The sequence below is a fragment of the Lycorma delicatula genome, chromosome 12, assembly GCF_047948215.1.
Source record: "Lycorma delicatula isolate Av1 chromosome 12, ASM4794821v1, whole genome shotgun sequence".
NCBI classification, from domain to species: Eukaryota; Metazoa; Arthropoda; class Insecta; order Hemiptera; family Fulgoridae; genus Lycorma; species Lycorma delicatula.
The window spans coordinates 46,964,926-46,980,549 of NC_134466.1; the positions used below are offsets into that span (position 1 = coordinate 46,964,926).

Below are 15,624 nucleotides of genomic sequence, written 5' to 3' on the forward strand. Positions count from 1 at the left end.
ATATTGAATGGTCCTACTCCTGTAGGATTATTTTCAACAGATTAGAGCGCTTCATTTTTTTTTGTCTTGTGTGGTAGATAATTGTAAACATTATCAGCAACACTAACACGACTCAAGAAATGTTTTACCAATAATAAACCTTTTTTCATTGCTAATATCATTAATGGTTATTTTTTTAAGCAATAGGTACAAAATTTTATACTTGTACATTCAATGATGACATATTTTGAAAACGATAATGCTTCAACAATTCCATTATCACAACAGTTATTGTAAAGGAAACAAGAACAAAATACTAGCTATATTATGAAATCATAAATGTTACCAACTTATGAAACAATTTTTCTGCCGTGATTATTATTTTAAATAGAAATTATCACTAAAGTGATAACTTCTATTAACATTTCTATAACTTTTTCAAGATAACTTGATGTAATACCTTGGTCCTAAATTCATTGAAACGTGTTTAAAAAATGCTTTCAATTGCTCAAAAAATAAATATACAAGATATACAAAACGCAAAAGATTTTTTTCTAAAAATTACAAAATATTTTAATTTACCAGTAAGAATTGGTATTAGAGCTTGCGGAGTACCATCACCAACAATATTATAACCTTCAAGAATAACTGCGTTTAATTCCTGTAATAAAGCATATGATTTAGGTAGCTTTCTTATAAATGAATTTCTTGATAATGAATCAAAACCAAACATTAATACATTTAAATGCATGGCCTCTTTTGGTAACTGTTCCCATCCAGCACGGTCCATAATATCTTGATCTTGACGAATACCGGCCATCGTACTTGACCATCTAAAATCAGTATACAAAAATTAATTACTCATGTACAAAGAAGTTTGTCATGTATAGCAGAGCTGTTCTAGCACGGTATTTTCCTCTCTACTTACAGCTATACAACTACTCCCCTCTACAAGCGCCTTGCTATAACTGCTCAGCTATACACTTATAAAGAAAACTCTTTATATGCATTCAATTAAAATAGTGTTATGAATCAATAGATCAACAGCCAAAAAATAAATTTTGGAAAAATGCCTTCAAACTTTATTCAATTTAAAAATCATTAGTACTAAACAAAAATGTGATTTTTTTTTCTTGTAATAAAAAAATTTAGTATAAACTGGTCTACATGTCTTTTTCACCATTGTTTTAAGCAGAAATTAAGAAAATTCCTAAAATGTCTCTTGGGTTATTCTGGATTTTCTGGATATCAAAGACTGTATTTTTCATCAATAGACCAAGTGATAAGTACTTAAAAAATTAATCATTTTTTATAGACGTGCTTTATTTTCTTAATAAAAATGTAAACATGTCATAATACTCATACTACTTCATAACATTAAAGTAATAATGTGATAAATAACATTATAAAAATTTTAGATATACTCAGCAAAAGAAATTTGTTTTTATTAACATATTTGTATTATTGTTGGCTTCTATCAGTTATGTTTTTAGATAATGAACATAATAACATAAAAAAGCTTTTTATAATGAATTTTATTGAGAAAAAAATTATTATAAAGAATTAAAACAAAAAATCTGATGTGGATACCACATCACTTTATGCCCATTAAATTAGACATACACATTTTTTTTTTTTAAATAAAAAGTATATAAAATTTTATTTACAAAAACTTCTGATTTTTTCTTTTTTTTTTCTTTTATTGTTATTATTAAATTATTACTTATAAAAATTATTTTAATAACTTTTAATAAATATTTTAATTTATTATTAATAATTATTAATAAATCAATATATTAAAATTCAAAAAATAATAAAATTAAAAAAAAGGAAATGAAATTAGATTCGAATCTATGTACCTTTCCCATGTAAGATCCAAATATTTCATTAATTAATATTTTATTTGGCTAAACTCTGGAACCAATGAAAATAAGTACCATTTATGATACATCGTTGAAAAGCTCTCAATGAGGGCTTATTACTGCAGTTAAGAAAAAGTCAAAAATCCAAATTTTTTTGATTTTGGGCTTTTTTGGACATTTTTGGTCAAGTCAGTTGCAATCAAAAGGGGAGGTGCATAACTATAAGTTACAACAGTCCTACCAAAATTTCAATATTCTATGGCTAATCGTTTTTGAATTAAGCAATACATATGTATGTAAATACAGATGTCATGCCAAAACTAGTCAAAATGGATTCACGGATGGTCAAAATGTATATTTCCGTTGAAATCTGAAAACCAAAATTTTTCGCAATTACAATACTTCCTTTAATCTGTACAAGGAAGTAAAAATGAAAAAGATGAAAACAAAAAAATAAATAACTATTTAGTCTTACACTGAAACTACAAAAATTGTGACTCATCACAATATGAATGAAATAATACAGTAGAGTCTATGAAAAGAGTTATACAAAAATAAACTACTACTAACACTGAAAGTGGAAAATACTGACAAGTAATTAAAAAAATGATCAATACAATACAATCTAGAAAAATGTTAATTATTATAACTTCCTTATTTACATTCCAACTGAAAATCAGGATATTCATTAAACCATTCAATATCATCATCAATATTCGTCATTAAAACATTTTCTGAAAAAAGATTTTACATCATTTGGGATCAAGTGCATCAGACTTGATATCATTTATTTTAGGAACTGAAATTTCTTTGCCATTAGGTCATATTGGAAGAAGCTGCTGAATTAAATTAGCTGTTTCCATCATTACTTTAGGGTGCCCTCTTCTCCTCTTCAAACCCACTTCCTTTGTTCTCCTTTAAATTAAAGTTTTTAGAAAAATACTGATTGATATCTCTTTCGGCAGAGTAATTTCTCTTATTTTTAACCAGTTGATTTTACTTTACTCAAAATGTTTTTTTTCTAATTGACAATCGAAGCTTCCAGTTGTGAAGTCCCAAAAAAAATTGTTACTTTTCATTCTTTATATACGTAAAGTATTTTTTCTTTGACAAGTTACCATTATTTGCATATAATCTTTGACAGTGTAAATATGTTGAAGCATCAAGTACTCTCAATATTTTCAAAATCTATTTCATTTACAAAAAACTGTGTCCAGAAATAAGGAAATGCATTGTTATTTTTTTAACTGTTGAATGTTACTCCAATATTGTTTTACGAATCAATACAATTTTAATATTACAGCTCTGCCCAACATAGGAATCAGACCACAAAATAAGTTCTTTAGCAGAGGTTACATTTTCTTTTAAAATTTCTTCAGGCAACTCCCAACTTCCTGGGCATCTCATTCAGCTTTTGATTCCACCCAAACATAGCAGCGCTCCTTATTCACTTTTCCACCGTATACACCAAGATTGTGAGGCCATATCAGCCTCTTGTAGAATATTATATTGGTAGGTATTCTCTGTAATGGCAAAGTTTTCTGTAAATGTTTCCAAATTTGGGTTTTCTCGAGCTTATTAAGATTATGGTTTTTCTTTTTCTGTGCATTTTCTACTTTCTCCAAGGGTTCATTTTTCTCCTTTCTTAAATCCAGTCCTTTTTCTTTACAAGTGGCATTCTGTATTTCTATATTTAAGCAGTCAACAGACTAAGTATCTTTTTCAGACTTTTCCTTTTGAGTTTAAATCTAGTCAAAAATACTTCTTTGTAAAATGCTTCTGAAGCAGGATTAGTTCTACTTTACAGGATTACCATATTAGCAGTTCTTTACAGTACTACTCTACAGGATTAGTTTATATAACTCATACATTATTCTAATTGTTTCTGGCATCAAAATTTAGTTTCAGTTTCATTCAGTTTTAATTTTGTAATGGAACCTTTAATTGGAAAATTTATTAATGTGGTCGACCACTTCTTGAATACATTGGTCTAACATTTTATTTGTACTTAATGCTGCGAAGATCTTAAACACCTTCTGGCCTCTGCAGCTTTTATAAGGCTGTATCCACTTTAAGTTAGAAATTCACAGCATTTGTAGGAAAAACTATTTACTTACTTGAATTCTTGCAATCTTATAAACTCTTGCATGATTTTTTTTTAGAATCTTTTATTTGTTTACATTTAATTTCAACTTGCATGACCATTGTACATATAACAGCACTCTGAGTGGCATGGCAATTAACATAAAGTATTTTTAAACTGCATTAAGCTGTTTCATCCCCACATTTTCTCTCTCTACCAGGGTTGTTATATTCTTCTTTTTTTTTTTATTTTAATGAGTTACTTTATTTATGATTATTATTTTTTAGTTATTTACTTGGTTTTGGGGGTATGTGACAGTGTATTGGCTCTATCTTTACTTGTTTTATTTGATTCGTAATTCTAGAAGAGAATATTTAGATAGTTTGTCTTTATGTTAAAATTTTTTTTTTCTTTAATCCTTTTTTGTGTTTTAAATAACTGATTTATTTATTTAGTGAGTTTATTTTTTATTTTTTCGTCTTTTGATTTTTTTGTATCTATTTCTTATTTTTTTTATAGTTGATAAGGTATCCTATATTTTTTGTTGTCTGAGTGTTTGAATTTTTATTGTTGTTTTAATTTTTGTTTATTTTCATTATTATTTTGATTTTTTGTCTAAAATTTATATTTTTTGTTATAATTTTTAATCTTGGATTTTATTGTTATTGATTTTTTTTATTTTGATTTTTTCTTTGAATGTACATTAATTCCTTTATTTTTGGCTGGAGATATCAGCCTGAATGTTTAAGAGCGGGATTTTTTAAATTTTTTATACTCTTTTTTTGATTCTTTCCCCCTTTTGTTTAGAGTTTTTTACTTGAATAGTTTTTATGGTTATTTTAATTATTTATTTTTTGATTTTTTTTGTTAAGAATTATTTAATATTTATTATTTTATTTTATTTTTAATTAAGTTCCCATTATTTGGGTTTCATTTATGATTACCTAAGGCTCATGTGGAGGCTCCTACTTCAGGTTCTATAATTTTGGCTGGTATTATGTTAAAGTTAGGGGGTTATGGATTTATTCGTTGTTTAGGTTACATTTATCATTTTTTTAATGGATTATGTTATTATTTTTTTTTTATTAGTATTTGTTTGTTTGGTTGTTTTTATATTAGAATATTTTGTATAGTTCAGAGAGATTTAAAGGTTCTTGTTGCCTATTCTTCTGTTTGTCATATAAGTTTGGTTATTTGTAGTTTATTTACAATGACTGGTTTAGGATTAACTGGTTCTTTGTCTTTTATAATTGCTCATGGGTTTGTTTCTTCTGGTCTTTTTTTCTTGATTGGTATTATTTATGATCGTCTAGGTAGGCAAAGATTTTTTGTGGTAAAGGGTCTTTTAAATTATCTGCCTTCACTTAGTTTGTTTTGGTTTTTATTTTGTACTATAAATATGTCCTGTCCTCCTTGATTGAATCTATTTTCTGAAATTTAGTTATTTCTATTTTAAGATTAAGATTTTTTTCAATTTTTTATTTTTGCTTGTTTAATCATAATTTTTTCTTTAACTCAGTATGGTTTATATTCTAGTGATTTGATTTTAATTAGTTCTTGTTGTGTTTGTGAGTTTTACGTTTTATTTCTTCACTGTCTTCCATCTTTTTATATATTTGATTATTATTTTTTGTTTGCTTATTTATTTTAATTAAAAATTTTGATTTGTGATATCAAATATCTTTTTGAGGGTAGGCTATGTGTTTTTGTTTTTATTTTTTTTTTTGAGCGATTATTTTTTTAAAATTCTTTTTCTATAAGTTTAATTTTTTTTTATTGAATTTCTTGTTTTTTATGTCTTTTGTATTTTTAATTTGAGGTTGCGTTTTATTTTATAGTCTTGGATATATAAGTGGTGATTTAAGTTTAGTTCGGTTTTACTATTTGGTTTTTTTATTTATTTTAAGTACAATTTTTTTTTTATTTTAATACTGATTTTATTTGTTTATTATTAGGGTGAAATGGTCTTGGATTAATTTCTTACTGTTTAGTTTTTTATTATCGAAATAGAATTTCCTTGTATTCTGGCTTGATTACTTTATTAATAAATCAGGTAGGAGATGTATTTTTAATTTTAGGTATTTGTTATTTTTTTTAACTTTGGTTCTTTCCATTATATTTTTCATATTTATTTTTTTGATGATTTTATTTTGTTTTAAGACTGCTCAATTTCCTTTTCCTGTCTGATTACCTTCCGCTATAGCTGCTCCTACTCCTGTTTCTTCTCTAGTTCATTCTTCTACCTTGGTAACTTCTGCTGTTTATTTAATTATTCGGTTTAATTATTTTATTTATTTTTGTGATACTTATTTTTTAATAATTTTTCTTTAATTACAATGACTTCATCTGGATTTGTTGCTTGTTTAGAGAATGATTTAAGGAGGATTATTGCTTTTTCTACTTTGACACAATTAGGGTTTATATTTTTTACTCTTTCCTTTGGTTCTTTATCTCTTTGTTTCATTCATCTATTAATTCATGCTGTTTTTAAATCTTTACTTTTTTATGTTCTGGGGTTTTTATTCATTGTTTTTTAGGTAATCAAGGTGTTTGCTTTATAGGTGGTATTATTAGGCAATGTCCTTAAGTGAGTGTCATATTTTTTGTTTCTTTAATTTGTTTGTGTGGTTTTCCCCTTTTTCTGGGTTTTATTCAAAGGATTTTATTTTAGAGATTTTTTTTAATATTTAATCATAGTTTATTTTTGTGTGGGTCTTAATTTTTTTTTTTTTTATAGTTTACATTTAATTTATTATTTATCTTTTTCTGATGTTTTTTCCCTGTATTAATTTTTTTATAGTTTTTATATGAATATTTCTCTTTTTTCTGTTTGTTTATTGGTTCTTTTATATTTTGATTATTTGAAGATGATTTTTTTTATTTTGTCTTTTGATTTTAGAATTATTCCTTTATTTTTATTGTTTTTTTAATATTTTAAATTATTTATTTTGGGTTGGTTTATTTTTATTTTTTTAGTTCAATGTGATTTTAAAATTTTTATTCTTTAGGGTTTTTTTAGATTGATTTTTTGATTTTTGTTATTTTAATTATAGCTTATTGGATAATGGTTGGTTTGAATATTTTCTTATTGGGTTTTTTGAGGTGACTCGGTTTTTTTTTTTGATAGGTGTACTTTAAATATTCTTAGGATATATATTTTTTATTTTTTATTTTTTGTACAGGTAGCTTAATTTTAAAGCTTAACGTTGAAAATATTATTATGATTTATTTCTCTGGACATTTATAAAATTTCTTTTATTTGTACATTGAAAATGTATTGTTTTCTTTAAACTATATAAATAAGAATTTTTCACTTAAAAGGTAGTTACCGGCTCCTTATTTTTTATTCTTTTAACTGAATTTTATCATTTTTTTCATTAACAGTGAATAGCTTCTATTTTAGCTTCAGTTAATTTGAGTATGAGGATTATCCTTAATATTAAATCAAAATTAATTCTATTATTACTTCTTTATTCTAAGAGGAATTGATTATTCAATATTTTTTATTTGCAAAATAAATGTTATATTTAACTATCCTATTTTCTTCATTCTAGTATTCCTTTTTTTCATTCATGAATTAATGCTACTATCAGGATTATAATTGTAGTTGCTGATGATATTAATCATTCATTTATGTTTATTATTTTTGTTGAGAATATTGGTATAATTATTGAGATTTCAATGTCAAAAATTAAAAAGATTGTTGCAACAAAGAAAAAGTGTGTAGAAAAGGATTTTCGTGTTGATGATATTTTAGAAAATCCGCATTCAAAAGGTAATTTTTTCTCGTGTTATTTTTTTTTTGAGATTGTAATTATTATTATTATTGTGATTGATGTTAATGTAATTGTTGTCAGAGTAATTTTAATTATCTTTTTAATTTTATTTAATCTATTAGTTGGAGGCTAATTATACTTTTTGTACTAAAAAGATTTAATTTTTATTTTCCTCATCAGTAGATTGAGAGGTAAAGGAATAGTCAAATTACGTGCTTCTAATCCAAAGTGGTGGTTTCTGGAGAAATGTATTTTTACACATTGTATTATTGAAATTAATAGGAAAATTGTTCCAATGATTACATGTCTTCTGTGAAATCCTGTTGTCAAAAAGAATGATGATCCATAAATTGAGTCTGCAATTGTAAATCTTAATTGTTTATATTCTCATTTTTGTAAAATTATAAAGTAAATTCCTAGTATAATTGTTAATATAAGTGATTTATTTGATGTTGTTTATTAGATGTGATATGCTCATGTTACTGTAATTCCTGATGAGATTAGAATAATTGTATTTAAAAGTGGTACTTCTATTGGGTTGAAAGGTTTAATTGATTTTGGTGGTCAGTTTATACCAATTTCAATTGAGGGGGCAAGACGAGTGGAAAAATATTCAGAAGAATGAAAAGAAGAATATTATTTCTGAAATGATAAATATAATTATTCCTATTTTTATTAGTGATTTTACTTTAATTGTGTGATTTTCTTGGAATGTGGATTCTCGAGTAATATCTCGTTATCACAGGGTTATTGAAATTATTGATGTTGTCATTCCTAGTAATATTAGTTCATATTCTTTTGTTTGGGTTCACCTAACAGTTCCTGTTAGGGTTGTTATTACGTTAATTGATAGAATTAATGGTCATGGTCTTTTTGAAACTATAAGGAAAGAGTGATTTTTTTTCATAAGGAATTTCTCTAGAGTACAGTGTAACAAGTGTGGCAAAAACGTATGCTTGAATTATTGCGATTGCTAATTCAAATGCTGTTACAATTATTTGAATTGGTAGTGTGATTATTAGTATTTTGATTGAGCTGTGTTTCCTAGTAATGTTATTAGTAACTGACCTGCAATTATATTTGCTGTTAATCGAACTGATAATGAAATAGGTCGAATAATGTTTCCTGATGTTTCAATTAAAATTATTATTGATGAAATAATTGATGGTGTTCTTTTTGGGAGTAATGTTTAAATATTTCATTTGTGAATTTTACCCATCCGTATAACGTAATTACTAATCATCTTGGTAAGGCGATTGATATTGAAATTGATAAATGTCTTGTTGATGAAAATACATATGGGATTAATCCTGTTATATTTCTTATTAAAATAAGTATGAATATTGATATTGTTAGAATTAGGATTTCTTTGTGATGAGTCATCGATTTAAATTCATTTATTAGTTTTTTCCTGTTATTTTTATGATAAGGTTTAGTCAAGATTTTTTTTTGTTCATAATCATTTTGGTAAGATTACTATTGTTGTTATAATAATTATTCAGTTTCCTTGGGAGAATTTTGTTGTTGGGTCAAAGGTTGAAAATAAACTAGTTATCATTTTCAATTAAAATTTTTTTTTTTGTTTTTATTTTCTTTAATTATTTTTTTATGTTTGTTATAAAGAATAATTTTGCTACGGTTATTATAATTGTTATTGTTGTTAATATTAGTATTAAGTTTCATATTATTCGTGATATTTGTAGAATCAAGATGCACATTTTATGTATTTTTTTATTTGAGAATTAAATGTTTTTTTTAAACTAACTTCTTTCATTAAGAGTATTCGATGTTTACTACTTTTTGGCTCAAGAGACAGACCATTACTTTCTTTTCAGTCACTTAATGTTAATTTTTTTAAATGATTTTATTCATTTAATAAATGATTTTATGTCAACTCTTTTTATTGCAATTGGTATAAAACTGTGATCTATACCACAAATTTCTGAACATTGACCGAAGAAGATTCCTGGTTTTTTTGTTATTAATTCCAGTTTGATTAAGACGTCCTGGGATTAAATCTATTTTAACTCCTATTGATGGAATTGTTCATGAATGAATTACATCTGATGATGTTACAATCACTCGTATCTGTTATAAATGGTATTGTATTCTACTTCAATTAGTCGAAATGAATTTAGATTTTCTGGGGTTTATTGTCAAATTCTAATTTTTTGAAATCTGAATATTCATAAGATCAATATCATTGGTTACCAATCGTTTTAATGGCAATTGAAGGTTTAATTATTTTTTCTATTAAATATAGGATTTTAATGATGGAATTGCCAATAAATACTAAGATAATTGCTGGTATTGTGGTTCAAATTGTTTTTATTGCTTGTCTTTCGGTTAGTAAGTTATTTGATTTTTTGTTTTTTAATATTGTTGTTATTATCATTGTTACTATTGTTGTAATAGATAGTAGAAATATTATGTGGTCATGAAAGTCTATTAATTGTTCTATGATTGGTCTTGCTCTATTTATAATAAATTTTATTCATGATGCTATTTCTAAGGAAATTAATTTTTAATTTATGAATAAATTTTAAGTTCATGGCAATTTTCTGCCACTCTTAGAATTTTGTAATTATTGGTAGTTCATTAAATGAAATTTCGGGCGGTGGTGTAATTGAAAATCATTCAATTTATGATGGTTTATTTTTTTTGAAAATTGTTACTCCGTTTAAATATTAATGATTTTCATATGATGAATATAAATATTATAATTCTGATTATTGAAATTAGTGATCCTATTGATGACACTATATTTCATGTTATGTAGTTGTCTGGATAGTCTGAATACTGTCGTGGTATGCCTGCTAGTCCTAATAAGTGTTGAGGGAAAAAGGTTAGATTTACTCCTATAAATATAATAGAGAAATGGATTTTTAGTCATTTTTTGTTTATTCTTATCCCTGTTATTAATGGGAATCAGTGGATAATTCTTGCTATAATAGCAAATACTGCTCCTACTGATAGTACATAGTGAAAGTGGGCTACTACATAATATGTGTCATGTAGCACTACATCAATTGATGACTTTGCTAAGATTACTTCTGTTAATCCTCCAATTGTGAATAGAAATAGAAATCCTATTGATCAAATTATTTTAGGTGATTTTTTTTTGGTATTCCTTGTATTGTTGCTATTAATCTAAAAATTTTAATTCCCGTTGGTATTGCAATAATTATTGTTGCAGATGTAAAGTATGCTCGTGTGTCAATATCTATTCCTACAGTAAACATGTGATGGGCTCATACGATAAATCCTAGAATTCCAATTGCTAGTATTGCATAAATTATTCCTAGGTGACCAAATGTTATTATTTTTCCTCTTCCATTTGTAATAATGTGTGAAATTAATCCAAATCCTGGTAGAATTAAGATATATACTTCTGGGTGTCCGAAGAATCAGAATAAGTATTGATATAGAATTGGGTCACCAGCTTTTGTAGGATCAAAGAATGAATGATACATTGAAGTTTCTATCAGTTAAAAGTATGGTGATTGCGCCTGCTAGTACGGGTAATGAGATTAGAAGTAAAATTGCTGTATTAATACTGATCAACAGAATAGTGATATTTTTTCTATAGTTATTCCTTTATGACGTATATTAATTGTTTTAGAAATAAAGTTGATTGCTCCTATAATAGATCTTAATCCTTTTCAATGAGACACAACTTCCACATATCAAAGCGTTTTATGATGATTTAAAGAAAAAAATCATCTCTCAATCAGATTATAATCACACGCAAAATATTTGGAATCATTTTAAAATTAATACATTGGTTGAATATCATGATTTCTATATGAAATTGACATAATGCTCTTGGCAGATGTATTTGAATGTTTTCGTAATAAAATGATGAAAATAAACGTTTTAGGTCCTTGCCATTATCTATCTGCGTCGCATTTATCATGGCATGCAGCCCTTAAATATACAAAAATATAATTAGAACTTGTTACAGACCCAGATATGAATTTATCTTTTGAAAAAGGCATTCATGGAGGTATCAATGATTTCTAATCGTAATGCTGAGTCTAATGAACCAGGGGTACTGAAAACCTCCAAATTTTCTTTGAATCTCCCCTACACCCACAAAAAATATGCTATGATGTGTGCCTTCAAGGCTCAAGACAATGAATAATAGGACCCTTGTTTTATGAAAAAACTGTGGATGCTGCCATTTACCAATAAATTATCAAAAGTTTCATAGCATTTCTGCAAGAGGATGAGTGTGACTGCTGGCTGCAACAGGACAGCACCACTTGCCACACAGCTTGCTTTACTATTGAGATGGTAGGAATTTTTTGATCAAAGTTTCATTACTACAAGATTGTGACTACCAAAATCCCCTGATCCAACCAGTCCAGACTTCGTTCTGTGGAGTTACTTAAATGAAATCATTCATAGGCGAACAATACACACACCCCGCAGGAATTGAAGACAAACATTACCAATGCCATCCAGGAAATAGGGTACAGCTAACAAGAATAGCCAGAAACATGGTCAAATGTGTTGAAAAGTGCTTAGAAGTGAATAGTCATCATTTTAAACACCTTCTGTAAATTGTTACATAAGTGTTTGCCAATAAACTATTATTTATAGATTAAACTAAGTGATGGGGCCTCTTTCACATTGATTACTCTATATTTCAGAACGTAAAAAACTAATGGGTTCACACCACTAGAGAAGGATTTCCTAAAGAAAAAATTATTAAAAAAAAAAATTGGGATTATGAGAGAACTGACATGATCATGTGATGGACATGACTGTAGACAAATAACCATTAATTGCAATTTATTTAAGTGCCATAAGTTTTACTGAGCCATAAGTTTTTACCAATTTCAATAAAATTGTATGCTTGTAAATATAACTATTTCATTAATGTTCTTTCTTGTTGTTTTGTTTTTTCCAAGGGAAAACGCAATGAAAAACAATACTTACAAAGCACAATTTCCAACTGAAAAATATACATTAATTTGTTGCGTTACACAATTTTCTTTCTTTTAGAATAGTGATGTCCATTCAGCCAATATCTGTGGTGAACATAGCATACTGCTACTAGTAGGGCTGAATTTAAGTAGCCTTTTGGTGAACAAAGCTTGCTGGTGTGCAACAACCTGGCTCTGTGAGGAAGGTAATAACAAAAACATTTACTGGTCTTTCCCTAGTACTGTCCTTTTCCTAGTGTCATAGGATACTTCCAATTTATGAGAATGGTTATCCCATTTTCAGGAAGGACCTGGTGTCTTGTATCAAGTTGTCTGCAATCATTTACTTATGGCATATAACATACATACAAACATATTTGTTTTTATTTTCTTACAGTTAACTTGCTGCAGACAAATTTCAAGAAAACAATAACAGAAATAAAGTTTTGAGTTATTTTCTATCAGATAACAATTGTTACCCAGAAGAACAATAAAGTAATTGAAATGTTTCTTATAAAGAAGCATATCAATTTCTGGAAAGAAGCATGATCAATATTAATTATTTATTTATTTATTTGACAATTTCTGAAAACTATGGATATTCAGTTCAACAGTTTTCATAATCCTTTTACTTTTACCAAAAACTGACTTAAAAACTAATAAAATGAAGTTAAAACAAAACATTAACGCATACAAATCAGAAACAAACAAAAAAGATTTAACTATAGTAGGTTAAAAATTAAAAAAATTTGAGAAAAACTAGACAGTATATTATTTGAAAAAAAAGAAAAAAAGCAACCTACAACTGTGGGTTGTTTCTGATGCAAGGCTTACACACACAACTTAGTTTAAAATATTTATAATTTTATTTAAATACAATATTTTCTTCATTCACTTAATTCAATGATTCTAACTAAAGCACGTATGCATACCGTATTTAATTTGTATGGGTGTGACGGTACTAGTGACAACAGTTGACACTAACTAAACTAATGTAATTTCACAACTTACATAGAACAAATTTCACTTATACGGTTGGAAAGACTGGTGTAGCTACAAGACTTAATGCACCAAGTATTGAGTTAACCGGGCAATTGAGTTAGTGACCTCACCAAACCGGGTTACTTTTCTACACTTTAAATATTATTCATTTACTTAATTCTGCTGCTCACCTGTGACCTGTGACAACATAGCAGCAGTTTAAAGTATTTTGGGCTGGGGGTGTGATTTTGCAAAAAACCCTTTTGCAAATATTGTTATTTTCAATTGTTAACCTATGTGCCAAAGAAAAATATGACCTTAATTAGGCAAAATCTCGAGATACTGAGGGTGAACTTGCTCTACCTCACTTCCTTAACCTTTTAATTTAAAAATTTAATGGTATCAATTCCCCATACATAGAAGTAATCCGACCAAGTTTCGTCAAAATCGGTCCAATAGTTCTGGAGATATAAGGTGATTTAGCGGCCAACACTGAAGACAAACATACATGTACATACGAACATTAACATCCAAAAAATTTCCATCCGGTTTTTTGTTTTTTGGGTTCCTTAGGTGTCAAAACTTCAAGATCTGGTGAAATCCACACATGTTCAGACTGGACTGATTACAACACTGTCCTTTCTAAAGCTATAGCGCTATCTAGACAGAAAAGTAAAGAGTATTATTTGCTAAAGAGTAACTTCATTAAATTTTTAAGAAAGGTATTCAAGTTTATAAAGAAAAGTTCAACATCAGTAATAAGGTTGTTGAAATATATCTCATTTCAGTGGAGAGTGATAATTAGCATCAATTCAATCTGTAAATAAAAAAAATACTGAAATCAAGTTGACCGAAAAGCTTCCCTAAGAATTTTTTGTCTGTTACTTTCTTTTCTTTTTTAATTGCAGCTTGATTGTTTTTTCAGCACTCCACATCTTGATTTCATTAAATAAACTAATAATTTTACTTTCAATTTCAAATCTATATTTAATAAAACCAGCTTCAAAAAAATCTGCAAAAAGTAAAATAAAATAATATACAAAAATAAAGTAATTTTAATTTTTCAAAAAAAATTATTTTTTCTTTTCAATTCATCTTTAGATTTTGAAATCAGTAAAAACAAAAAAATCTACAGCAAATTACTAACCCCCTCTAATTTAGCAATGAATAAAAAATGAGCAATTACAGAATTAGAAAATTTTATTTTTTTTGGTTTTAGTGCAGTTTGTATGTTAATTTTATTATTTTTAAGTTTTAATTTTCATAGTTTTAAATTTGTTTGTCGTACAAAAATAATGCTCGTGAAAAAATCTGATTTGCAAGAATTCCACATCTAGAATACCTACTGATGATAAAATTAGCAAAAGGATGCCAGAAAAACAATATTTACAGACTGAGCAACACTAAAGCTCTCTAGAATGCGAGAATACATGTTATTTTCTTTTCTTTTTTTTTTTAACTATTTAAATAAAAATAAGAAAAGAAATAGAGAAATGACATAAAATAGCTGCTAATGGACATGAAGTAAACTTTATCAATTATCAGAATATGTATAAGTTTCACCAGAGAAATTTTTACACAATAAAAAAAACATTGAAATCAGTTCATTTGATGAAGAATAAAAGTTTATGAAAAATTAGTTTAATAATAAAATCAAGTTAACTCTCATGCAATTATTTTTAAATTATGAATTACTGAAGTTGCACATCTTAAATTTTTTAAATTTAACATAAAATAAATTAAAGTTAAATTTGTTTTATTTTCCCTTTTGTAAACTTACTTTTTAAGATTTAAAAAAAAATTATATATATATACATACCTCTTTCCATTATTTGCTACACAATGAACACGAACAAAATCTGAAGATTCTAAGTTAAATTCAGTGTGTGTTGTTGTAGTTAAACCCATTCTTGTTGCATAATCATTTGCCCTTAATATATCTGAAAAAATAAAGAAATAGATAAAAACCAACAATTGAATTACTAAACATAAAACTTAGCACTAAAGGCCTC

The 15,624-nt window shown here is 26.7% G+C and overlaps 2 protein-coding genes across 2 annotated transcripts in view; one reads left to right on the plus strand and one right to left on the minus strand.

Annotated features, from left to right (window-relative positions):
* Positions 1-15,624, minus strand: part of LOC142333463 (uncharacterized) — a 79,890-nt gene that overhangs the window by 24,495 nt on the left and 39,771 nt on the right. The window contains exons 5-6 of the mRNA XM_075380654.1: positions 15,432-15,552; positions 562-812 (exon numbers count right to left, since the gene is read on the minus strand). Of these exons, the coding sequence (XP_075236769.1) occupies positions 562-812; positions 15,432-15,552 (372 nt within the window). The remainder of the gene's footprint in view (positions 1-561; positions 813-15,431; positions 15,553-15,624) is intronic.
* LOC142333311 (NADH-ubiquinone oxidoreductase chain 4-like) lies at positions 1,195-5,365 on the plus strand. The gene is given in 2 exon segments (XM_075380334.1): positions 1,195-1,258; positions 4,797-5,365. Coding segments are annotated over 2 exon segments (633 nt in total).